We start from the raw sequence: 27,725 nt of genomic DNA on the forward strand, positions 1-27,725 counted from the left end.
TCTTTCTCATGAATATTATTGGAGGAAAATCTACCATTTAGGCAGTAAAATGGAGATGAGTAAAACACACATAGTACGAAAATTATATATATTTTGCTTTCGAAGCTAAATAAATCCTGACCAGAATGCAATCAGCTGCGTTCTGAGTTGCAAGGCAAATGGTCCTTTCGAAAGCTAAATAAATTTCATTTCCGTGCTTTTGGGTTCTACTTAATCTTTTAGTGATACTCGGAAAATCTGTCATTTTGAAAAGTGATGCCGAGTAATATATATGTATTTCAATAAATCTCCTTGTATTTGTCATCTTTTATCCAATGCAGACTTAGGTATGACCTTTAAAGGCAGTTGCTTTCAAGGGCAAAGGGGTAACTGTAAGATAAGGTCACAGCCGTAAGACTAATACAGTTTTGCAAAGACAAACAACTTTAATTTTGTGGGGTTCCTTGCCACGTGATGGGTCCAGACTTACTCTACGCTGACATGACTTCGCTGCTCTCTGACCAATGAGCGTGCTTTGAACATTTCAACCGGAGAATTGACTCCCCCAGCAGCTTCATATCTTGCTGGTAGGCTTGTCACATGTCTGAAAGACCCTAACGCCTATTTATGTTACGCGAAAATGGTCTTTGCTACAATTCCACTAAATAAAAGGTTTCTGCATTAATGTTCAGATACGAATAAACAGGAATCCTTGCTGCTCCTAAAATTCGAAGTTCGTCACTCTGGACAATTCATGATCAACGTAGCAGCTTCAAAAAACAATACCATAACGAACGTACGATTATGGAAATGGCGCCAGATTTCACTTCATGATGAATCAATCAGTAACCAATATACTATTAAGTCAAACGTGAGTAAGAACCTGAAAAAAAGATAAAAATCTTTAAGATTAATTTCTATCTGCGCTCATCGCTTCTGAAATGGGGCCTACAAACTACATCTATATTATGAATTTTAATGAGTTTTAAAGTTATTGATGTGCAGAATATCTGGGTTGCATCATATTTCATTTGAATATCTATCCATGATTTCACAGCGTAGCTTCATGGAAAAGTATGGTTTGTTTATCCAGCCATTGTCAGGACACAATGATATATCACTGAGTCCTGCATGATGTCCTTCGGTTGTAATTTTCTTCATTTGAAAAATGCCAGTTTTATGTATACACACACACATACACACACACACACAACACACACACACATATATATATGTGTGTGTGTGTGTGTGTCACACACACACACATCACACACACATATATATATATATATATATTATATATATATACATATATATATATATATGTATATATTATATATATATATATGTGTGTGTGTGTGTGTGTGTGTGTGTGTGTGTGAGTGTGAGTGTGTGTTTGTTTGTGTTTCTTACTGCTAAGGTATGTTGTTTGAATATCTGCGTCCCGGTATTTATTACCATCGATAGTCTCACTGAAAATACAAACATTCTCAAGAACTTTAGTCTTAATGAAACCGTACACCGTTACTGCCTAAAGACAATGCAGAACAAAATGGTGTATGTATTCTAAGAAAAGGAGAGCATGGAACAAAGAAAAAGAAGAATAAGAAGAAAAATGGAAACCCACAACGTTTCCTTTGTAATGCCGTAAAGCCCAGGAAGCCTATGTAAAGATGGAGCCACCTGCAGGACAACTTATACCCACCTTCTGAAGATATGGATAGTTCAGAGTTGCTCATACCCACACGAGCAATTGGGTACCCCAAAGATTAGCATCAACCTGGCTCGCACGTGGCAACTTTTTTTTTTTTTTTTTTTTTTTTTTTTTTTTAGAAGGGTATTACTCCTGAAGATAAGAAGAACTGCCCGGGAACCCTTTTGCTGGTACGTAGGTTTGTCTAAAGATGCAAAACGTACCGCCCCAGGCAATTGTCTTGGGAGGGGTTGTTGCCCTAAGACACTTAAAGACAAAGTGTACCTTCTACTGGTCTTTTTTTTCTTTTCTTTTCTTTTTTGTTAAGTGAGACACGTTATTCTACATGCCTTCTGTAGCTAAATACGAGTGACTAGGATATCCTGTAGTGAACTTCAGAATCCTAGTTTGAGTTATAATTTAGTTTTTATTGCTATTCTTCTTGGAAGGTGTAAAGGAACGGAATCTGCTTTGTAAAATACGACCTTTTACCGACGGGGTCGTGGTTTGGCCACTAAGAGGAATTCATATACGAGAGAATTAGCGAAATAAACGGAACTTTATGCGCCTCACTGGGTGCGCTATTTCTGGACAGAATTTTCTAAGACTTCACTTACACTAATATATTTGGTTATCTGAGGCTTTTAAGAAAACAAAATCAAAATGCCAGAAAAATAGATGTTCGTGATAGATCATATATTAATTATTTTTCCTCTTTTTTATTTTGTAATACGTGGAAGAAAGAGTTCAAAGGAAAAAAACATTTGAAATATGGAAATACTTCTGGGCATTTTATTAGCTTCTAGGGATTTTGATAAGACGACCTGCTGATAAAAAAGAAAGAAGGGAGTTTATCTCTCCACTCGGCAGAAGGAGTTGTAGCAAAGAATGAGAAGTGAGGAAGGTTATTGTTTTCGAAAAAGATATGTATCCTTTTTTATCGCGTTAGAAAAATAAAATTGGGCTGTTTCTCTTTTATCGTCCTCTTAAAGTAAACAGGTACATACAGTTAATGCACCAACTTTATTTTTTATTTTTTTATTCTTTTTTTTTTTTTAAATAACCTTCAGCATTCCATCTGATTACCGTGACCCGCATTCTTGTCCCTTCAATTATGCCTTAAAGTGCACAGACAAACACACAGACAAACAGAGCAAAGATGACCATCGGGAGTTGAATTTGATAAAGAATTTAGGCCAAAGGCCAAGCACTGGGACCTATGAGGTCACTCAGCGCTGAAAAGGAAAGTGACAGTAAAAGGTTTGAAAGGTGTAACAGGAGGATAACCTCGCTCTTGCTCTATGAAGCAATTGTTAGGAGAGGGTGGAAAGTAAGACGGAAGAAAGAGAATATGAAAGGAGGTACAGTTACAGGAACGAAAAGGGCTGCAGCAAGGGCCCGGAAGCACGCTGCAAAGAACTTTAAGTGATGACTACAGTGCACCGCATGAAGTGCACTGACGGCGCTAACACCCCCCCCCCCCCCCCAACGAGCAGTTCTTGTCTCGACTCAAGTACCAGCATATTTCAGGCACGCATGCGCAGGAGTGCTTCGTGTTTATTGTTGTCAAATGTTGACTTATTTATTGAAGTATGTGTTGCAAGGTGACTGTTATGCTCGCAAAGAAGATAAACTGAAGAAAAAAAATATGCAAATTATAACTGGATTTTTTCATTCGAATAAGACGCTATGTTATAAGCCTAGATTTATTATAATCAGTCAAGCTTGGAATCGAACGAAATCAAGATGAACATTTAGTCATTTGGTTTTAAATTCGTATACTGTTTCTGTGTTCCTTTTAATGCTAAATTCAAGGGTAAAAGTAACCAAAATATGAAATGCTATACTATGACGCTCTCAATACAGGTGAATGTTAAGATTTAGCAAACCTTTCGGACAAAGCATTTCGCACTAAAGGTCTGTCTCATTCTTAAGAGACTGACTGACATCAGTCACAATTCCCTTGCAGATGTATTGCTAATGAACACGAAATTGCTTTGAAATGAACAGTCTCTTCCGTACAAACTTTATTAGGCTTCACGGGGTGGGGGGGGGGGGGGGGAGGGGGGGGGGGGGAGCCTGAATAGCATTTTCAAACAGATTCCTAGATGACGACGGCTTGGGAATCCAATTTCAAAATACATTCGTTTGTTTTTGCTTGCTTCCTTGCTTGCGAATTAAAACAGGGCCGAGATTTCCATTTCATCAAAGCACTATGTATCTGAAAATAAACCCACTGCAGGCCTTAGCAGTACATTAAATAGGTAAAAAACCGCTGAAAGCGCCTCAGTGGCGTAATCGGTATGGTCTTGGCCTGCCATCTCGGTGGCCGCAAGCTCGATTCTCGGGCATACCTTTGAGATGTGCGAGATGTGTATTTGTGGGGATAGAAGTTCACTCTCGACGTGGTTCGGAAGTCACGTAAAGCCGTTGGTCCCGTTGCTGAATAAACACTGGTTCCATGCAACGTAAAAAAAGCATACAAAGAAACAAACAAAAGCCGCTGAAGGCACTCAAATAACTTTATGCTCAGAGAGATAAATACAGAAAAGAGCAAATGCAAAGAAGATACTCAAACCTCCATGATAATACAAAGATGAACGACCTCCTTTATCAAAAGATGTAAGACTAAGGCTAGACCATCTTTTGCATAAGGTTAAGAGCGTCAGGAATGGTTGCTTAACTCCCGCTGTGAATTGAGCAAAAACGGGGAGACGTGAAGAGGCGTACTACCAGAAGTTATGGGGTGAATGTTACTTGAAAACAAATATTATCGAAAGTCACTGGCGAAGTTATTAGTGATCTATTGAACAAGTTAACGCAGTAAACTAGGATGGAATGGAATGGAATATAAAGTTTAGGCCAAACGCCGGTGCCTATGAGGCCATTCAGCGCTGGAAAGGAAATTGGCAATAAGGAGGTTTGAAAGGTGTGACAGGAGGTAAACCTCAAAGAGTTGCACGATAAAATAATTGTTAGGAGTGGGTGTTTATCAAGATGGAAGAAAGATGTGAATGGAGGTACAGCATAAGGAATGAAAGGGTTTGAAGCAAGTGATCGAAGAGACGCTGCAAAAATTTTTTTTTAATGCCTGCAGTGCACCTTGTGGGGACACTAACGCCATTACCACACCTACGGGGACCAGTAAACTACACAGAAGCTTTTGTATTGACCTGATAACGTGATTAACTGCAAATCGTGAGGGTTTAGAATGTATGCCACGAGAGAAGCCATATTTGACTCACACATAATCCTTAACTGAAAGGTAATAGATATTCGTCTCCTTTGTTGATATCCTGCTTAATTGTTATAGCGCCTTCCGTCTCAGACCAGCATTCAACCTCGCCGAATTGCAGTGTCAAGCTAACTATGTGTCTTCGTGTACTAAATATAATAAATCAAGAAAAGCAGTTTGCATTCTATTTACCTCTACTTTGGAGAACGCAAATATGATGATCTACTTTGGATCATAATATTTGCGTTCAAATCCATAATAATCTCTCTCTCTCTCTCTCTCTCTCTCTCTCTCTCTCTCTCTCTCTCTCTCTCTCTCTCTCTCTCTCTCTGTATATCACGAACATCATTCGGTAGTCCTAGATCTACCTGAAGAGAGCATTACCCCTTTCGAGACAATATGTACCCTTATGCAATTCTTATGTCGAGCTGGCCAGTACTTTTTGTCAGTCCAGGTAAAATCTAGCCGGGTATCAACGCCTTTGTACGTAAGTGTTCACTCACACAGTGAACTGTGTCAATAAACTCACACACACATACACATATGTATCTACACATACATATCTGTATGCATTTATATATATATATATATATATATATATATATACATATTTATATGTGTATGTGTATGTATATATGTATATGTATATATATATACCTACATATACTATATATATATATATATATATATATATATATACTATATATATACCAAGATCGAGAGGGAGAGAGAATCAAGCTAGAACCGCATATTGAAATTGTATTTCGATCTATGTCATGATTAAGGCTCTGAAAACAAACTATCTGAGAGACTTCGTCGATCCATGTACGACGTTAGGACTACCTGCAAGTGAGTGGGGCCAAGATAATAGATATTGGAAAACAAGGGAGACTCACTTTTAACCACAAGGCACACAGATTGTCCAGTAAAGTGTCCCCATCACTCAGACGGTGTGAAAACTGGAAGACAGTAAAAAAGACACCAACGATATATATCTATTAGAATAATTAGAGCTTAGAAGAACCCTATTAAAGGAAACTGTAAGTTATGATAAACAACTCAGAAGATTCCTACTTGATGGGACAGGCGAGGACCGATAGAATAGATTCCAGTGATAAACATGGAAGAGAAGAAGAGATATGATCTTTATTATTATTTATCTCTTTATGTTGGCATTTTTTTTATCATGGCAATAATCCGCGAAAAAAAAAAACTCAGGGACACAGATTACCAAAGACTTGGCGTATGATGAATTAGACTCACAGCAGTTTCAAGAGACAAAAATATACAGGGCATATCCATATATATCAATATATATATATATATATATATCTATATATCTATATATATAGAAAAGAATGACAACTAAGAGTAGAACAGACCAGTGGATTGGCCTACATATTATTGGCAACCCTATCCAGGCCTGTCTCTTGAAAATGTAAGTAATATTTCAGGCAATGGGCAATCATTTTTCAGATCTCAGATACATGCATTATTTCTCTACGAATAATGCGGGAAGGCAAATCGTTAGTGACAAGTACAGGATCGTTATGAAAAGGTTATTTCACTCTCATCCATTTTATGTCTAAAGAATTGTATTGTATTTACATAATGTATAAAGGGATTGGTAGAGGGCTGGAGAGAAAACGAGAAAGGTTAGTGACTTTAGATGCCAGTAGTCGCGTAAGGCATTGTCAAGTGGTAGACAATAACGCATATTACAGCATACCAACAGCAACACAACCGGGGTCATCTTGTGCAAGGGTTTCTTGAACTATCCATGGCAAAGAGGTACTAAAGTTGCATCCACTCGATTTTTTGTAGTTTCATTTATAGGTATAACATTTATGTGCCTATTTTAGAAGTTAACCCATCCTCGATGCATGTATTTTTTTTTTATGTTCTGTAAGATGTATATTTCAGGTAGGCATCATCCTCACTGGCACTCAAAGGGTACAGTATTCTTGATTTCTGAATTTCAAGCTCAAGTTAACGCAGAGCATGCATAAAGAAGCTGATACAACCGCCTACTAGTAGTGACATTGCTGGTTTCAGTGCCACTCGGGATAAATAGTCTTGCCTGCTTTTTTCAAGAAGACTAATTTTACCTAAAACGGAAAGCACCCTTTCCCTCATGAATTACCGTGTGCCTGATTAGCAGACAATGTAATTTTCTTAAATATTTTTCTTTTCTAATAATCAAATTATTGAAAACAAAATCCAGCCTTAGCCATAAAATGTGCGCGCGCAAGCACGTACGCACACGTAGATAAATACTCATAAAGAACGGTCTAACCGAGGAGATAATTTGCTTGATGTTTCTTAAATTTTGGGTAAGATGTGTTCGTTATCTCCCGTCCTTGCACCATGACATGCATGTTTTTGTCGTGCGTATATGTACTTTAAGCTAAGTACGTAATAGGATTCCAATATCATTATATTCAATCACTTACCGAAGACAACCTGAAATTTTATTTTCTGAGTAATAAATTGACAGTCCTTACTATTAGATTTAATTTTGTAAAAATAATTTCACCGAGATCATAATTTGCCGAAGTACTCAGAGTTGGTATTGTGGAGAGATTACCGTATCAAAAATTGAGCCAAGAAAATGTTGATGTATATCACAATTTTGAATTAAGGAAACCTTAGTTGCCCTACATTCTGAGATATTACCCGTTTTTCCTCATTGTATTTTTTCTTTTTCTTTTCCCAATGACAGCTAACCGTTTGTTTACATCTATGACGCATAGTAGAGCTCATTTGTTTTTTGCGATTGTATTCGTGTATTTATAATATTTCAGCTTTATTTGGGGACCTAAGTCATGATAAATAAAATAATAGGTATATTCATTAGAATTTAAAGAATATTTTGTATCTTTTTATTCTTAAATCCTTATAACTTCATAATAATTAGAAAATATTCATTATTCGCAAACACAAAAATCTGTTGCGTCGACAAAGATGGCTTCTGCTACTGTCGTGTTTCGCAATTTACCTGTCATAAAACACTCATTGATAGCAGTGATAGGAAATACGGGATTGTTTGTGAAATTTGTGTGCGTACTTTTAATAATAGGTTATGGTCTTTCATTCTCAGAAAGCGCAGTGGACGTTCTTAGCGTAACCCCAGGCTACCTGCTACCACCAACTTTCTGGCTATGGACCGCCTTCACACATTGCTTTCTAGAAGTGCGATTATGGCAGGTTTGCGTAGACCTGGTGACATTAGGACTCTGTGGCAAGTTGATAGAGCCACTGTGGGGGAGCTTTGAAATGGTCTTGTTCTTTTTGTTGGTGAATGTGTGTGTGGCATTCATCTCGGCGCTGTTTTACCTCATAATCTACATGTGCACGTTTAACCCCGAGGTGTTGTTCAGCGTGCAGATCAACGGCATGGCAGGATACATTGCAGGACTGTCGGTGGCCGTGAAGCAGATCATGCCAGACCATGTCCTGCTTCACACTCGAACGCCCCTAGGCAAGATCACCAATCGCCATGTCCCTCTACTGCTGTTCATCACAGCCTTGTTGTTGTACCTGTGCCATCTTTTAGAAGGACTCTACACCACAATGATTGGGTGTGGTATCGCGGTATCCTGGGTGTACCTCCGCTTCTATCAAGTTCATTCAAATGGGACACGAGGGGACATGGCAGACACCTTTGCTTTCTCATGGTAAGTTGGCTTGCACCAGATACCTATACCTAGGTGCAATAGTGTAGCTTACCCTCCTAGGATAACCTACCTTACTCTAAGCTAGTTTAACATGTTGTGTCAACTGGTTGTAGAGCAAATGTTCATCATCAGGACACATTTTCTTTACAGATTTCCTTTTCACCCTTTTAGAAATTGTGGTAAATGTAAAGTTGACGGCCACATAGAGGTATTGTTTACTAGGGTAAACAACTGCATGGACTGTCTCAACACATTGACAGTCATGGATGGACACCCTCCGAAAAAGTACTTATAACGCGTCCTGACACCTGAGGTGGGCATCAGTCGTGGGTTGTTGTTGGTGAAGAAAGGAGCAAAAGACCTCTACTCTCCTTTCGAAGTAAGCATTTTCTCCAAAGTTAGAAATTTAGGCCAAATTTAAAGCATTAGGGTAAAACATCACGGAAGGCCAAGCAGGCCACCCTCCGAAAAAGTACATTAGGTATAACGTGTCCTGACACCGGAGATGGGCATCAGTCGCGACTTCTTGTTGGTGAGAAACGGAGCTAAAGACCTCTACTCTCCTTTCGAAGTAAGTATTTTCTCCAAAGTTAGAAATTAAGGCCAAATTTTAAGATTTAAACAGAGGGTAGTGAAAACGGTCTCAAACGTAGTGCAAATCTCACTAAAACGCGTTCAACATTTTTACTTACAACTCGAGGTATTTAGAAGATTGACGCCATCTTGATGTTTACGGAGTCGCTTGTGTCAATAAACTAACCATTTCCTGTGATAAATCCGCACACCACTTGTACCCATAGACGCTGGGGCACTTTCATCACAACAATCGGAAAACTTTTCCTCACCGAGTAAACAACTGTTTTGTAGAAGACGACGACGAAGAGTGCACTTCAATAATTTTTTAAATAAATAGTAAAACATCAATATTTTACATATTTATGATGATTAATTTGAAAATATTCGTTATTGAAAAAGTAACTCGATTCTGACTCAAATATAAGTAATTATTTTTTGGAATTAGAACGTTCTTTTAAGTCCTGTATTATGACGTCACGACATCTTGACTTTCATACCTATTGTAAATAATTGCTATACTACTCAACTTTCTTGTAGAACAGTTTACCAGTTATTCATGCAGATTATCAGCTTTTCATGTAATTGGTATAATCGTAATGCGCATATATATCTTTATTATTTACTTTTTGGATATATGAAGATGTTTTACTGCCGGATTATCGCCGTAGTGTAACGCAATCGTTTTCGGTCCCTGCGCCTCTTTTTTTTGCACCATAAGAAATTATGGGGCCGAATTTGCAATGACCAGAAAGTCGTTAAAAGAGGAAAGTTAGCATTGAGGGGCATATGTTTTGATTGAGAAAAATACAAATTTATTCAATAGCTAGCTTGTAAAAAATACTTGATTACAAAAAACTTGATTGACAACTAAGCAGCATACCTACTATGGGTTTCAGAGACAGTGCAAGCAGGTTTTTGGGCAATACCTATTTCTGTAACGAACACTCGTATCAGAACGAGATTTTGCTATACGTAGTGCATTACACCCAGTGCCGTAATTTATAAGGGTATCGTGAATCACTAATCGTAAAGAATAACGACACTTGTCCTTGTACCAAGAGACAAAAACTCCATTATGCAGAAATGGATACGAACACGCGTATAAAGCTCCACCTACCCTCCCCCCCCCCCCCTCCACCGCCACCCCTTTTCTTCTTCGTTCCTTCGCCTTCCTTTCTCTCTCTCTCTGTTGCCATTCGGAATGTGTTGACCCTCCAAACTGGGTATAAGACTACACACAAAACGTTGAAATTGGTGAAATTAGGCTATGTATTGGAAGTATATATACATAAATATTAAAGCAATTTTATCATTATTGCATTACTATGACAACTAGAATTCATGGAAACAGTTTATAATAATGAGACGGGGTATGTGTGAAGCCTCCACTAATGTGGCAACGATGATTTTGCCATTCTTAGCATGCAAACATTAAAGGTTACATTTATTTCTGGCATACGGTTATTAAAGAAATTCAAAATACTAATATAGACTGAAATCAGTGAAAAGTGCTAGCAAAAAAAAAAAAGCAAAAAAAAAAAAAAACTTATCCATAGTCGTTCCTCTATGCACTTATCCGTAGTCGTTCCTCTATGGTTTTCGGCAGCCAGATGTACGAAAACGTTAGAAACATTTGATTGTATCTACTTTAGAAATATCTGTAATTTTTCGGGGTAATTTGGTTGCAAAAAAGGGATAATATACATGAATTAAATTAAAAATTTTAAATAAAGTAAATTTGCACTAAATAACGAGTAAAGTAAACAATTTAGGGAATAAAACTTTGCAGTTTTGTCGTCTGCTGTTCGTAACTGTGTTTGTGGCGCGCACTTAGGAACCAGGAACACCAACTGGTTTAAAGTGCAATGTGGAGTGAACTGAGACCTAAATGTGTATAATAACAATCAAATAAGCACTGTGGAGTTTCAGTTGTGATGGCAGTAAGGATAAAAACCACCGATTACAAGGTAAGAATAAATTCAGTTCAAACCATGACCCCGGGAATAAAAAGTTTCATACTTTCAGTAATATATGCAACAAAATATTGTTTTATTGTGCTGATTACAACTGCAATCTTGAGTAAGATCAATAAACGTTACATATATAAGCTAACATTGTTCAAATGAGTGCTGGGAAGGCTGGGGAAAAATGGTGGCCGTCACTGATCAGAACCTTCCATGCAAAACGTAGCCACCATATTGGATTTCAAAACTGCCTTGAAAACATATTTACGAAGAGCTCACATGCTTATTTTAGTTCGTATGGGGCTTTCATATATCACATTATGTTGACGAAACTTCAATCTTTTAAATGGTATGCTTAGAGTTGCAATTGTATTCTTGTTTCACCAATTAAATATCGAGTGAATAAGACCCATCCACCGTGATGAGGGTTGGCCTTCCGTGATGTTTTACCCTAAACAGATGATAGTGAAAAGGGTGGCCAACGCAGTGCAAATCTCACCAAAACGCTTTCAAAATTTTTACTTACACTTAAATATTTTAGAAGATTGATGCCATCTCGATGTTTGCAGAGTTGCTTGTGTGAACAAACTTCCCATTTCCTGTGATAAATCCGCACACCACTTGAATCCATAGACGCTGGGGCACTTTCATCACAACAATTGAAACACGGTCTCTGGGCACGACGTTTTTAAGGAAACAACTGTTTTGGTAGAAGAAGACGACGAAGCGTGCACTAGATAATTATTTAAATAAATAGTAAAACATCAATATTTTACATATTTATGATGATCAATTTGAAAATATTCGTTGTTGAAAAAGTAACTCGATTCTGAATCAAGTTTTAAGTAATTATTTTTCGGAATTAGAACGTTCGTTTAAGTCCTGTATTATGACGTCACGACATCTTGACTTTCGTACCTATTGTAAATGAATTGCTATACTCAACTTTCTTGCAGAACAGTTTACCAGTTATTCATGCAGATTGTTATCAGCTATTCATGTAATTGTTATAATCGTAATGCGCGTATATATCTTTATTATTTACTTTTTGGATATATGAAGATGTTTTACTGCCGGATTACCACCGTAGTGTGACGCAGTTGCTTTCGGTCCCTGGGCCTCTGTCTGTTTTCGCACCATAAGAAATTAATGGGGCCGAATTTGCAATGACCAGAAAGTCGTTAAAAGAGGAAAGTTAGCATTGAGGGGCATATGTTTTGATTGAGAAAAATACAAATTTATACAATAGCTAGTTGTAAAATATACTTGATTACAAAAAACTTGATTGACAACTAAGCAGCATACCTACTATGGGTTTCAGAGACAGTGCAAGCACGTTTTTTTGGCAATATTACGATTAGTGAATCACTAATCGTAAAGAATAACAACACTTGTCCTTGTACCAAGAGACAAAAACTCCATTATGCAGAAATGGATACGAACACGCGTAAAAAGCTCCACCTACCCTCTCCCCCCACCTCCACTGCCACCCCTGTCCTCCTTCCTTCCTTCACCTTCCTTTCTCTCTTTCTCTGTTGCCAATTGGTATGTGTTCACCCTCCAAACTGGGTAGAAGACTTACACAAAACGTGGAAATTGGTGAAATTAGCCTATGTATTGAAAGTATATACATAAATATTAAAGCAATGTTATCATAATTGCATTACTATGACAACTAGAATTCATGGAAACAGTTTATGATAATGCATTGGCGTATGTGTGAAGCTCCACTAATGTGGCAACGATGATTTTGCCATTCTTAGCATGCAAACATTAAAGGTTACATCTATTTCTGGCATACAGTTATTAAAAAAATCAAAATAGTACTAATATAGACTTAAATCAATGAAAAGTGCTAGCAAAAAAAAAAAATAATAACCCACTAATCGTCATCTGCTACGCGATGTTTTCGGCAGCCAGATGTACGACAAGGTTAGAAACATTGGATGGTATCTACTTTAGAAATATCTTTAATTTTTTGGGGTAATTAGGTTGCAAAAAAGGGATAATAGACATGAAATAGATAAACATTTTGAAATATCAAAGTAAAGTTAAACTAAATAATGAGTAAAGTAAACAATTAAGGGAATAAAACTGCACATCTTAAACAGTGTCGTCTGCTGCTGCTCGTAACTGTGTTTGTGGAGTGAGGGCTTAGGAACCAGGAACAGCAACATGGTTCAAGTACAATGTGGAGTGAATCAAGACCAAAATGTGTACAATAACAATCAAATAAGCACTTTGGAGTTTCAGTTGTGATGGGAGTAAGGATAAAACCACCGATTACAAAGTAAAAATGCATTCAGTTCAATCCATGACCCCGGGAATAACAAGTTTCATACTTTCACTAATATAGGCAACAAAATGTTTTAATGTGCTGATTACAACTGCAATCTTGAGTAAGATCAATAAACGTTACATATAATACGCTAACATTGTTCAAATGAGTGCTGGGGAGGTTGGGAAAGATGGTGTCCATCCGTGACTAGACTGGCCAGCCACAACATCGCTGCCATATTGGATTTCAAAACTGCCTTGAAAACATATTTTACGAAGAGCGTCACATGCTTATTTTAGTTCGTATGGGGCGTTCATATATCACATTATGTTGACGAAACTTCAATCTTTTGAATGGTATGTTTAGAGTTGTAATTGTATTTTTGTTTCACCAATTAAATACCGAGTGAACAAGACCCGGTCAGCGTGATGATGGTGGATAGTCCGTGATTGTTTACTCTAGGTAGTAACATAATTTGTTCGAACTGGATATTGGTACGGCAGCCGTGTCCCTGATTGCGATAGATATTGGTACGGCTGTGAATTGCGCATGCGTGAACCCTTGTTTACCTCCTCAGGCATATCAGTGACAGAAAGAAAATGACGACCTAACGATGTGAATAGTTTAATAATAGTACATCACTTTTTACTGAAAAACAGATGTTTTCTGGTTTCAACAAGCTGAAAAAGGCAATAGACGTCTAGGAAGAGTCAAACTTCCAGAAATTGTATATCCGTAGGTTACGAACGATTGAATCGGCCATGAAAAGAGCTCCGAAGATGAGATTCAAAGAAGATTTGAAGCTTAGCTAGTAAGGTAGTGCACCAGTCAGTAGTGCATCCAATATGGGAAACATGCTGTTAATATAGACCTGATTTGGATGATTTGATTAGGCCGTTTACCAGAGGATCGACTTTGGTAGTTTTCCTTACTACCGTGAATACAGCAGAGCACAATTTCTGTGTACTTCAAGTCTTCTTTGAATCTCCTCTTCGGAGCTCGTTTCAGGTCCAATTTGATTGTTCGTGACCTATGGATATACAATTTCTGGAAGTTTGACTCTTCGTAGACGTCTATTGCTTTTTTCAGCTCGTTGAAACCTGAAAACATCTGATTTTCAGTGAAAACTGATGTATTATTGCACAGTTCATTGGAGATTCAAAGAAGATTTGAAGTACACAGATAGATTAGTTTAGTTTTATTTTTCATGTAGGGTAAACAACCACAGACGATCCATCGTCATCGCGCTGGCCAGGCCTTATTCACTCAATATTGTTGAAACAAGAATACAATTACAACTTTGAGCATACCATTCAAAAGGTTGAAGTTTCATCAACATAATGTGACATATGAAAGCCCATACGAACTAAAATAAGCATGTGAGCTCTTCGTAAAGTATGTTTTCATGGCAGTTTTGAAATCCAATATGGCGGCAATCGCGTGGCTGGCCGTTCTAACCACAAACAATCCACCATCTCTCCCAGTCTTCCCAGCACTCATTTGAACAATGTTAGCGTATATATGTAACGTTTAATGATCTTACTCAAGATTGCAGTTGCAATCAGCACAATAAAACAACATTTTGTTGCCTATATTAGTGAAAGCATGAAACTTTTTATTCCTAGGGTCATGGTCTGAACTTAATTCATTTTTACCTTGTAATCGGTGGTTTTATCCTTACTCCCATCACAACTGAAACTCCACAGTGCTTATTTGATTGTAATTATACGCATTTTGGTCTTAATTCACTCCAAATTGCACTTGAACCACGGTTCTGTTCCTGGTTCCTAAGCACTCACTCCGCAAACACAGTTACGAGCAGCAGACGACTACACTGTTTATGAGGTGCAAAGCTTTATTCCCTTTACTTCAAAATGTTTATTTAATTCATGTCTATTATCCCTTTTTTGCAACCAAATTAACCCCGAAAAATTACAAATATTTCTGATGTATACTTGCGAGCAGACGACGCGAGGAAAAATGACTCATCGTTCCCAATCTAGTGGCGCTTCACACATACGCTGATGCATTTACAAACTGTTTCCATGAGTTCTAGTTGTCATAGTAATGCAGTAATGATGAAATTGCTGCAATATGTATATATATTACAAATAGATATGCTAATTTCACTTATTTCCCCAGTTTTGTTTAAGTCTTATACCCAGTTTGGAGGGTTAACACATACCAATTGACAACACTGATAAACAATTGAAAGCGCAAAACGCTGCAAAGAATGCTGTAGTCCCCTTAGATAAGTACTGGTTAGAGGTCGGGTTTACGATTGTTGTGATGAAAGTGCCCCAGCGTCTATGGGTACAAGTGGTGTGCGGATTTAGCACAGGAAATGGGAAGTTTGTTGACACAAGCGACTACTCAAACATCGAGATGGCGTCAATCTACTAAACTTTTTGATTCGTAAGTAAAAATTTCGAAAGCGTTTTGGGGTAGTGTGCACTGCGTTGGCCACACTTTTCATTACCCTCTGTTTAAATCTTAAAATATGGTCTTAATTTCTAACTTTGGAGAAAATACTTACTTCAAAAGGAGAGTAGAGGTCTTAAGCTCCTGTTATCACCACCAACAACTCATGACTGATGACCATCTCTGGTGTCAGGATGTGTTTAAGTACTTTTTCGGAGGGTGGCCAAAACCTCAGTAGCCAGTGAGTTGGCCAGCCCACTCGGTTGTTTACCCTATACAGTCAAAATCTAAGTACGTATATGTATATTGTGATTTTTTTATATTTTCATTTACTGTCAAAATATTTTGTTATGGTGATAACAGCATGATGCTTCACTTTGACATTTTGAATTGAACATGTTCAGCGAAACAATTCAGTTTGACTATTATTACTACTGTCGCTAATCTTTTAGTGCTGTACCTATAGCTCTTAGCAACAGTGTACGGCAACTGCTGCATGATTAGCAAACTGCCGTATCTACAGGAAGTCAATAGTGCAATACAGCACCACTGGTGGAATCTGACGTACCCCCACTACACTATGTTATTTGTACGGCAGGAAGTCTGAAATTGACGCATGTGCAATACACTGCCGTACCAATATCTATTGCAATCAGGGATACGGCTGCCATACCAATATCCTGTGCCTAATTTGTTTGGTATTTCTAAGTACCTAGTAACTCCGCACAGACTGCATGGAACAGTCCCCTAAATATGAAAGCCACTTGGGATTGGGGTATCAAATGTATTTTGCTGTGTTTAGCATTAGGTTAAAACACTCCTGTGCAGCCAGGTGGCCACCTGTATGGCAACGTGGTAGATCTAAGCACATATACCGCGGCGAACTAGACTGTGGCAGTTGACGTTTTTATATAGAATTCTACCTGCTAACAAGAATTTAAAGTAATATTTTTTTGTCCAGCTGTAATTAACCTGTAATATACCTTTGAACTCTATCCTACAATAAGGGAGACTGATGGGAATGCGGGATTTTGGGTGGGGTAAAACACTTGGGAGAATTATGCCTTACAACCCTATCCAATGGTAAAGGGGACCGATGGGAAAGTGGGGTTATGGGTGGGTAAAACACTTAGGGGAAGGTTTTGCCATGTTATTGTGTTATTTCCTCTTACTTATGACCTTTGAAACATGAAATGTAAGCCAAAATAAAGTGATAGATAAACTGATAATGGAGCTGTTACATACCCAAAATCCGCCTATTACTACTGCTATTACGACACTGAATCCTACTGCTCATGCGCCAATCTTAATGCGCATGCACCATGTTATAAGGGAGCTTTTGTTTCAGATTGCCTTCATAGCCCCCTGGTCAGGTAACACTACTAGGTTAGGTTAGGTTAGTATCATAACCTATATGTTACGCCTCTAAGATTACCTTTCTTTAAGGGGGGGTACCCCCTGGTCAGGTAACACGTTACCAACTCATACCTGTGCCTTCCTCTCCCAGTATCCCACCCCATCCTCACCTTACCGGACATACGGCTCCCTGGTGGTTACATATCCCACACCCCCTACCAGAATTCAAATACTATGGCAGTTTGTTTACATTTCTTGGCCCCAAACCAAAACTTTGAAGATTGTTCAGCTGAAGTAGACTATGGCAGTTTATGTTTTCATATGTTATTTTACTTTACAAGAGTTTAAGGTAATATTTTGCTGGTACTTTACAAGAGTTTAAGGTAATATTTTGCTGGTGGACTGTAACTAATCTGTTATTTACCTCTGAACTCTGTACGTCGGTACATCACACCGCTTGTACTGTCATGTAGTCTTCAAAGGTAAATTACGGTTTAATTACAGTCGGCGGAATAAATATTACTTTAAATTCATGTTCAGTTAGTAAAATAACATAGGAAAGTGTCAACTGCCATAGTCTACTTTACCGCGGAATGCGGGCTAGAATTACCGGCAGCGCTGCCACTTTCCCAAAAAATAACTAGTATAGGGTAAACAATCGCCTTGAGTCCATTTTACTTGGGCAGGTCACCCTTACTCACTTGATATTTAATTGGTGAAACAAGAGTACAATTACATCTTTAAGCATACCATTCAAAAGATTGAAGTTTCGTCAACATAATTTGATATACAAAAGCGCCATACGAACTAAAATAAGCATGTGGGGTCTATGTAAAATATATTTTCGAGGCAGTTTTTAAATCCAATATGGAGTCTCTCATACCCGGTCTCTTTTGCCTCCAGCATTGATACAACGTCCTTCCCAACTTTCCCAGCACTCATTTGAACAATATTAGCGTATATATGTAACGTTTATTGACATTACTCGAGATTGCAGTTGTAATTAGCACAATAAAACAACATTTTGTTGCCTATATTTGTGAAAGTATGAGACGTTAAATTCCTGGGGTCGTGGTTTGAACTGAAATTCATTTTTACCTTGTAATCGGTGGTTTTATCCTTACTGCCATCACAAATGAAACTCCACAGTGCTTATTTGATTGTAATTATACACATTTTGTTCTTAATTCACTCCAAATTGCACTTGAAATATGTTGCAAGAGTGTTGACAGCATAGCCATGGCAGGAACAATTTTTGTCTTAATGTACAGGGTGTCCAAAAAGGCTCAGTATACCATTACAAGTATTTATTGTTCAGAAACCATATAACAAAGTAATGCAGTTTTTTGTAGAATGAAGTGCTCTTAATGTAAACTTTCTACAAAAAACTGCATTACTCTATGTTATATGGTTTCTGAGCAATAAATACTTGTACGTAATGGTATTTGGACTTTATGGACACCCTGTACGTACAGTGGGGCTCAAATCTCATGCGACATGATTCTTTTTGTATCGTCCAGATTCTCAGACTCAACGTGACGTTGCCAAGTAGTGTTAAACTTTTTTTTTTTTTTTTTTTTTTTTTATGTCATACATGTCGACAAGTTTGCGAATTCACAGCTACCCCTATTTTCCTTATGGTTATATATGATCCCTTTTTTGCATATGTATGATTCGTAATCTGTGTGATTTGAACTGATTTTTTTTTTACGTTGCTTAGTTCAAAGTGCGGTGTGATAAGGTTAGCGGTGACATAAATGAAAGCGCACTTAACAGGCTCCTCGGACTGGTCAACATAACTAGTACGTCTGCAGTATTATGACAGTAGACCTAATAAGCTCTAACAGTCATGACAACACTTTCAAAGTAGGAATATGAATTACAACCAGTTTTCTTTGAATGTTGAAGTTTATGCTGTGTTTAAGCTGCCTGTATGTTGCAAAATGTTTCGTTGGCCTAAAGAAATAATCTATGCCTTCTGAGATGTAGCCTAATCTGTTACTAATGAATTTACAGTGGGGCCTCGTTATCCACGGGGGATATGGCCCAGAACCCCCCGTGATAAGTAAATACCCGTGTTATCCTGATACCCCCCTCAAAAATTGCTTAAAACTGCCTACTTTAATAGTTAACCCACCCAAGACCACTATTCCAATGTTTATAACTGCCTACTTTAGTTCAAACACCAAATATGTTTTCAGCTATCACCTAAAACTAAATTCAAGACAGTTTTAAAGTTATTGTACAAAATTAGCCTTAAAAAATAAATGTAGTATATGTACTACTGTACATATGTAGCCTACTAGCCTAGGGATTACAGCTAGAAGCCTACATACGCATGGTGGGCCTCTTTTTTTTTTACAAGGAAAGAGAGGATGAGTGGTAAGAGAACTATCAAAATTATGTAAATCATATGGGTACTCACCAACAATCTATGTTGATAAAAGATGGCGACGATTTTGCAGTGCAATCCAGTAATATAATAACGATAATGCTACCAACAGTATGCAGCGAAACATCTCTTCCCTTCGTCACAACACGTTAATAGTATATTCCACGTAAAAACCTTCATCTGACCTTTAGGCGTCTTTCCCATAAGAGTAAAAGAATCAGGGCTTTTGGATGCCACATAATTAACTTGTTTATATGGGTACAATTTAAAGAACGCGCCGCACACCACATTTCACAACAACAACAAACCAACCTTGGACAAACGCGAGTAGGCCAGTGTTGCCAACTGGGAATGGCAATTTCTTGCTAGATTTTGTTCCATAAAAGGCTAAAAAAAATCACATACCGTATATACTCGAATAACGTGCAATCTCCCATATCGTGCGACCCCCAAATTTTCACCAATAAACAGTGGTTTTGTGTTTTGTCATGTATCTCATGTATCATGCAAGTTCATAAGGTTGGTGGTTTAGCCTGCTAATGGCCGAGTCATTCAGATGTGTGCTAATGCTAGTCAAGTTACGTTAATTTTCTTATTAATCTCGAGAATTGAATAGAAAATCTCAAGATTAAAAAAAAATCCCAAGATAATAAAATAATTGTAAAAATAACACGCCTTGGAGTCCTTAATCATTCTCTCTCTCTCTCTCTCTCTCTCTCTCTCTCTCTCTCTCTCTCTCTCTCTCAGGAATAAATACGTACGTACTGTAATTTACTGATACCAACGGGTATCAGTAAATGTGTAGACATTGTGTGCGTGTTTAAAAAAATGTGCAGTACACACACATTCCGATGTTTCGGTTTTTGGAATTTTTCAGATTTCGGAAATGTGAGGTCAGATGCATAATCAAACAAACACCACTACTGCAGCAAAAACATTTTTTCCCTTTATGTTTTTCATTATTGTTATTTATTAATTACAGTTTATTTAAATAAATATTAATATAAATGCTGTTAAATGAATGTGAGATAATTAAGATCACCTATAATAAAATAGTGGGACAATTAATACCATATGTTCACTAATAGGTATTATTTTCAAAACAAACATTCCGTAAAACACAAAAAATATATGTACATAACAATCAAAATATAATAATGTTTTGCAGTTCAACTTGTGAATTTTAACAATAAGTATGACTATATAATATATTTCACCATATCGATCTTGAAGTTGAAGAGTCGTAAAATTCTGAGGATGGTCCGGGAAAAGGATTTGTACTTTGTGATAACGTATCGCTACAACACCATGTGGTATTTTCATACCACTATATTGATGACGCATCGCTACGACACACTGGTGTTTTTCATACCACTATACGTTAAAGTTAAAAACATGACATAGAATCGACTTTGCGACTTCGTTCACTTTGATATTTTTAACGATACTATAACTATCATTTGTACTACTAAAACCATCTTCACATAAGTAATTTTTCGTAAGATATGTGTTGTTGCAAAAGCTAGCTTATACATAAAAGGCTTTTATAATTTAAGTCATCTTAGATATACATATGCACCCAAACTCATTGTGGGGAAATTTACTACTGTTTCCTCGGATATTGAAATACTTTAGCATCATTCAAACACTTTAATAATATAATGCATAAATACTAGGCTATACATATTTACATCGTATACAAATACTACATACAGTTATCTACACATACTTTTATATACAAAGTTAACAGTTATATAAACATACTTTTATATACAAAGTTAATCATATGAGTAGTGATCAGACGACAGCTGTGCACTGGACTACGTACGTACTACTTGGAAGATAAAAACAAAAAAAAATTTTGTTGTTGTTAGTCGCCGGGATAGATTAACATTTTTCCAGAGATTAAAGAGCTGAATTTTGTTTTGAAGGTATGTCAACCGCGTTATTATATTATTGTTTTCACGAAGGAATAATTATATAAAGAAAATTATTGAGTAATTTTTGCCGTCAGCAGTCAGAAAATCACGAACATGGTAACGTTCAAACCTAGTGCCATCCATGCCATATGTCTATAAATAGAACAGAAGCAGAGGGCAGTCATTGGATAACAGATCTCCATGGCTACCAACCAACCAATCAGGTGTTAGTTATACTACTCTGTAATTTTTTAGAATGAACGTTTACACACACGAAGCTAACGATGATGTATGTGTTTTGCATACAGTACGTAGTTTTAGTTTTTATTATTAGTGTAAGTATTTTACTGATTTCATGAAGAATAGAATGATTCCTTCTCATTACTTTGAATGCAAAATGGCTTGAAGATTCTTCGGCAAAAAGAAGAGAGAAAAAAAAATTTCCTTAGAAGATGATACCTATTTACTAACGTGGTTGACATACCTTCAAAACAAAATTCAGCTCTTTAATCTCTGGAAAAATGTTAATCTATCCCGGCGACTAACAACAACAAAATTTTTGTTTGTTTTATCTTCCAAGTAGTACGTACGTAGTCCAGTGCACAGCTGTCGTCTGATCACTACTCATATGATTAACTTTGTATATAAAATTAGTGTATACTGTTAACTTTGTATATAAGTATGTGTAATACTGTTAACTTTGTATAGTATGTGTATATAACTGTATGTAGTATTTGTATACGATGTAAATATGTATAGCCTAGTATTTATGCATTATATTATTAAAGTGTTTGAATGATGCTAAAGTATTTCAATATCCGAGGAAACAGTAGTAAATTTCCCCACAGTGAGTTTGGGTACATATGTATATCTAAGATGACTTAAATTATAAAAGCCTTTTATGTATAAGCTAGCTTTTGCAACAACACATATCTTACGAAAAATTACTTATGTGAAGATGGTTTTAGTAGTACAAATGATAGTTACTGTATCGTTAAAAATATCAAAGTGAACGAAGTCGCAAAGTCGATTCTATGTCATGTTTTTCCTAAACGCGTTGACTTAAATAAAGGAGAACGTTATTTTGGTTGTTTTATCACTGCCATAAACCCATAACAATGCAATGTATGTATGATAATTCTAAACTATTATTCACTACCAAAATAACGATGATATTTTGTATTGAAAATTAATGTTACATATATTCCAAACATTATTACTACGTAGCATGAATAGTACTATAAATATTTCGAAAGATAATCTTGCTGTGAACGCTACCATAATTTGATTTTCATATACGTACTTACATTTTGTCAGCTGGCTGGCCTCGCATAGATAAAATTGATTTCACTGATATGGAATTACTCCACGAATAGCCTTTTTATTATGAAGATATGACGACTTAAAGGAGAACGTTATTTTGGTTGTTTTAGTATTCACTGCCACAAACCACATAACAATGCAGTGTATGTATGATAATTCTAAACTATTATTCACTACCAAAATAACGATGATATTTTGTATTGAAAATTAATGTTATGTATATTCCAAACATTATTACTACGTAGCATGAATAGTACTATAAAAATTTCGAAAGATAATCTTGCTGTGAACGCTACCATAATTTGATTTTCATATACGTACGTACATTTTGTCAGCTGGCTGGCCTCGCATAGATCAAATTGATTTCACTGATATGGAATTACTCCACGAATAGCCTTTTTATTATGAATATATGACGATAATATATAAGGTAAAGAATGCTTTTATGTATTTCGTTTACGCTTCGTCGCCAATAACAAACAGCAATACTTACGATAATCTATGACAAATAGCGTTTGTATGACTTCATTGTTCAGAGAAGTTATATACGAATACTGCCAAAATAATAATGAAGTTCGAATTAATTTTAGCCTTAATGTTATTACTACTGTAATTACACTACCACTACTATTAAAATTTCTAAAAGTTTATCAAACAAAAAATGTCGATTTGAACGCAACCGTATACATAAACCATTTTCGTACGTAAAGGTATATGCTTACATTTTGTGGCTGGCCACTCCGACGATAAGTTGAGTGCAATGATGTGGAATTATTCTTTGAATAGGGTATTTATTATGAAGATATGACTATAATATATATGGTAAGAATGGTTTTATTACCTTTATTGTCAGTTAATATCATAATGTGAATGTTTGTGTACGTTGGTGGTTATCGCACTGCAACTACGCTTAGCCTACCAATGAACGTCGTACATAAACCTTGAATAGGCTATTTATTTCGAAGATAGGACAATAATATATTAGGTGAGAATGGTTTTATTACCTTTATTGTCAGTTAATATCATTATATGAGTCTTTAAATGAATGTTGGTAGTTATCGGACCACGGCCGAGGGTTAGCCTACCGAAAAACATCGCATACGCAACACAACAAACCCGTGATGCAGCGATTCATACCAGTGATGTAACATGAGAAACGGTCCAAGAAAAAACCCGTGATTAACTGGATCCGTGAATACTGATCCGTGAATAAGCGATGCCCCACTGTATTTGTAGAGATTACCTGTTCTTTGATGAATACGATAGAATATGAATTACAACCAGTTTTCTTTGAACGTTGAAGTTTTAGACTGCGTTTAAGCTGGCTGTATGTTGCAAAATGATTTATAGGCCTAAAAGATATTCTAAGTCTTCTGAAATGTAATCTGTTACTAATGTTTTTATTTGCAAAGATTACCTGTTCTTTGAGGAATAAAAGATGCTGCTAATTTTGATTATATGGAGAAGATGGCTATTAATCGAAATATCATAAGTATTAATTATCAAGACATATGGAAAACTTGTTTTTCAACTGGTTTAAAATATTATTTTCTTAAAATTCCTTCTGCTCGCTTTTGGTGTATAATTTATTCTTTCATAAGGTAACTTGAAGTGCAAGAATGTATAGATAACCTAATTTGCTTTCTGGCCAGAAATTGTTAATAAAAAGATGCGACTGTTAAGTGTAAACGTAAAGAAATCTAACACCTATGCCTAGGAACAATATCTTGGCTTTGACAAAAGAATACTTGCATATGCGAAAATTTGCAAGTAAACCATCATTTTTAAATGTTTAAGAATTACAACAAATAATTATGTATGAAAATCATAATATTCTTCTAAGACATATAAAGTAAATGTTTTCAAGATAATTTCATTTTTGCTAGTCAGTGTAGACCTACTTATGTTACACTGGGTGGTTGTGGTTGCACCGACACTAATGATCCTTCACACACGCTCCCCTCAGTCAAACGTTGATATCGGTGGGCGCATTCTACTTTTGTATATACATTTTTACATTTTTTTCAGTACTGAGGTGTAAAAGCAGTCAAATAAGACTAGTTAAAATTTTATGCTTGCTTTTGAAACATTGTTAACGCTATGACAATTCTTTTCGTTTTTTTATTTAACATTTGAACTGATGCTTGATGATAACTTCATTTTTGTCAAATGCTTCAGCGATATGTGAACGAAAGTTTTGAAAGTGTTTCGAAAGATATTTTTCTGAAATTTGCTACACGTGACATTTTCTTACAGTTTTGAAATATATGACAGATTTCACTCTTATGAAGCATATTATGACCTTATTATATTTAATAATCGCGTTTCCGCACTGAAATGATAGATAGATATAGAGCATGTTAGGTTGCCAGTTAGTGAATTTTGAACGAAATCCTATGGAAACACGTCGCATGAGATTTGAGCATCACTGTACATCTGGCTGCCAAAAGCACCAGCGAGTAGACGACAGATTAAAGAATTGTTTGAAAAAAATTTTGGGGTTTTTTTATCGCACTTTTCATTGATTGAAGTCTATATTACTATTTTGACTTTTTTTATTTTTAATAATTGTACCTATGCCTGAAATAAATGTAAACTTTAATGCTTGCATACTAGGAATGGCAAAATTTCATCGTTACCAATTTAGTGGAGCTTCACACATCGCCAATGCATTTACAAACTGTTTCCATGAATTCTAGTTGTCATGGTAATGCAAAGTGGTAAAATTGCTCTAATATGTGTATACGTATACGTACCACAAATAGATACACTAATTTCACTTATTTCCCCGGTTTTGTGTAAGTCTTATACCCAGTTTGGAGGGTAAACACATACCAATTGGCAACACTAATAAACAATAGGAGAGCGCGAACAACACCGTAGGTACTGTTCACAGCAAAACCGTTGGTATTTGAGTCAGGAATCTAGTTACTTTTTCAACAACGATTATTTTCAAATTAATTATCATGAATACGTAATACATTTATATTATGTAATTCATAACCTTACATTGATGTTTAACTATTTATTTCAAAATTGTCTAGCCCACTCTTCTTTCCTCCAGAAAAATCGCTTGTTTCCTTGGACTCGAGGGCGATCGTTGTCATCGTTTATGATTGTTGTGAAAAAAGTGTCCCAGCGTCTATGGGTACGAGTGGTGTGCGGATTTAGCACATGAAATGGAAAGTTTATTGATACAAGTGACTCCGCAAACATTGAGATGGCATCAATCTGCTACATGTAAGGTGTTTTAAGTAAAAATTTCAAAAGCATCATGGAGGTGTCATTGAGGTAAGTTTGCACTGCGCATGGCTAGACTGTCATTAACCTCTTTTAAATCTTAAATTATGACATTATTTTGTACTTTGGGAGAAAACTCTTATTTCGAGTGGAAATTAGAGGTCCATCTCCAGCGTCAGGACATATTACATAACTTTTTCTGGAAGGTGGGTCAACTAGCGGGCAAGACTGACCCAGGTAGTCCACTCGGGTTGTTTACCCTAGAAGATTGAAGCCATCTCGATGTTTGCAGAGTCACTTGCGTAAACAAACTTCCCATTTCCTGTGCCAAATCTGCACAGCATTTATACCCATAGACGCAGGGACACTTTCTTCACAACAATGGTGTTTGCGCTTGCGGCTGGGGCAACATGAGGCTTGTTTAGGAAGAAGAAGAAGAAGAGTGCACTACATAACATTTAAATAATTAGTTAAACACCAGAATAAGGTTATGAATTGCATAAATTTATTACGTATTTGTGATAATTCATTTTAGAGTATTCGTTGTTGTAAAAGTAACCATATTCCTGACACAAATTTCATCAATTTTGCTGTGAACGTTAGCTACAGTGCTGTTCGCACTCAACTATTATTTATCAGTGTTGCTAATTGGTTTGTGTTTACCCTTAAAACTTAGGATAAGGCTTACAAAAAATTGTGTAAATAAGTGAATTTAGTGTATCTCTATGTAATATAAATAGTACAAATATTAGAGCAATTTTATCATATTGCACTACTATGAAATCTAGAATTCATGGAAACAGTTTGTAAAGGCATCGGCATATGTATCAAGTTCCATTAAATGGCAACGATGCCTTGCCATTCCTAGCACTCATTTAAAGATTATATTTGTTTCAGCTGTACAATTACACATTAAAAACAAGTTATTTCAGCCATACAATTATGAAAATAGTAATATAGACTTAAATAAATGAAAAGTGCTAGCAAAAAAAAACAAATCTGTTGTCATAAAATTCACTAAACCGTCGTCTACTCAACTTGTGGATTCTGGCTGCCAGACATACAAGGCTGAAAAATTATTCCCATCATGGCTTTGCAGTAAATATGCTCTCATGTATTTTAAGTGAAACTTGGAGTGAATTAAGAATGAAATGTGTATAATCACAATCAAATAAGCAATGTGGGGTTTCAGTTGTGATGACAGTAAGGATAAAACCATTGATTACAAGGTAAATATGCATTTCAGTTCAAACCATGACCCCGGGGGTAAGGCGTCTCGTAATTTCACTGATATAGGCAACAAAACGTTGTTTTATTGTGCTGATTACAACTACAATCTTGAGTAATATAAATAAACGTTACATATATATGCAAATATTGTTCAAATGAACGTTGGGAAGGCTGGGAAGGATATGGCCACAACTGTAGAACCAAATTGCATTCACAAACATACCATGCCATATTGGATTTTATAAAATGCCTTGAATACATATTTTGCGAAGACTTCACATGCTTATTTGACTTCGTATGGCGGTTTCATATATAACTTATTTTGTTGACGAAACTTCAATCGTTTGAATGGTATGCTTAAATATTGAAATATCAAGTGAAAAAGTGGCCCATTTTTCCAATGAAATAGCTGCACAGCGATGTTTTACTTTAGCTAAGGGGG

General features: G+C 36.4%; 1 protein-coding gene across 1 annotated transcript in view; it reads left to right on the forward strand.

The window, feature by feature from the left end:
* Positions 1–7,848: 7,848 nt before the first annotated feature.
* Positions 7,849–27,725, forward strand: part of LOC135198765 (transmembrane protein 115-like) — a 30,255-nt gene continuing 10,378 nt past the window's right edge. The window contains exon 1 of the mRNA XM_064226675.1: positions 7,849–8,584. Coding sequence (XP_064082745.1) covers positions 7,872–8,584 — 713 coding nt within the window. The 5' untranslated portion in view covers positions 7,849–7,871. The remainder of the gene's footprint in view (positions 8,585–27,725) is intronic.

Source organism: Macrobrachium nipponense, chromosome 22 (genome assembly GCF_015104395.2).
Source record: "Macrobrachium nipponense isolate FS-2020 chromosome 22, ASM1510439v2, whole genome shotgun sequence".
NCBI lineage: Eukaryota > Metazoa > Arthropoda > Malacostraca > Decapoda > Palaemonidae > Macrobrachium > Macrobrachium nipponense.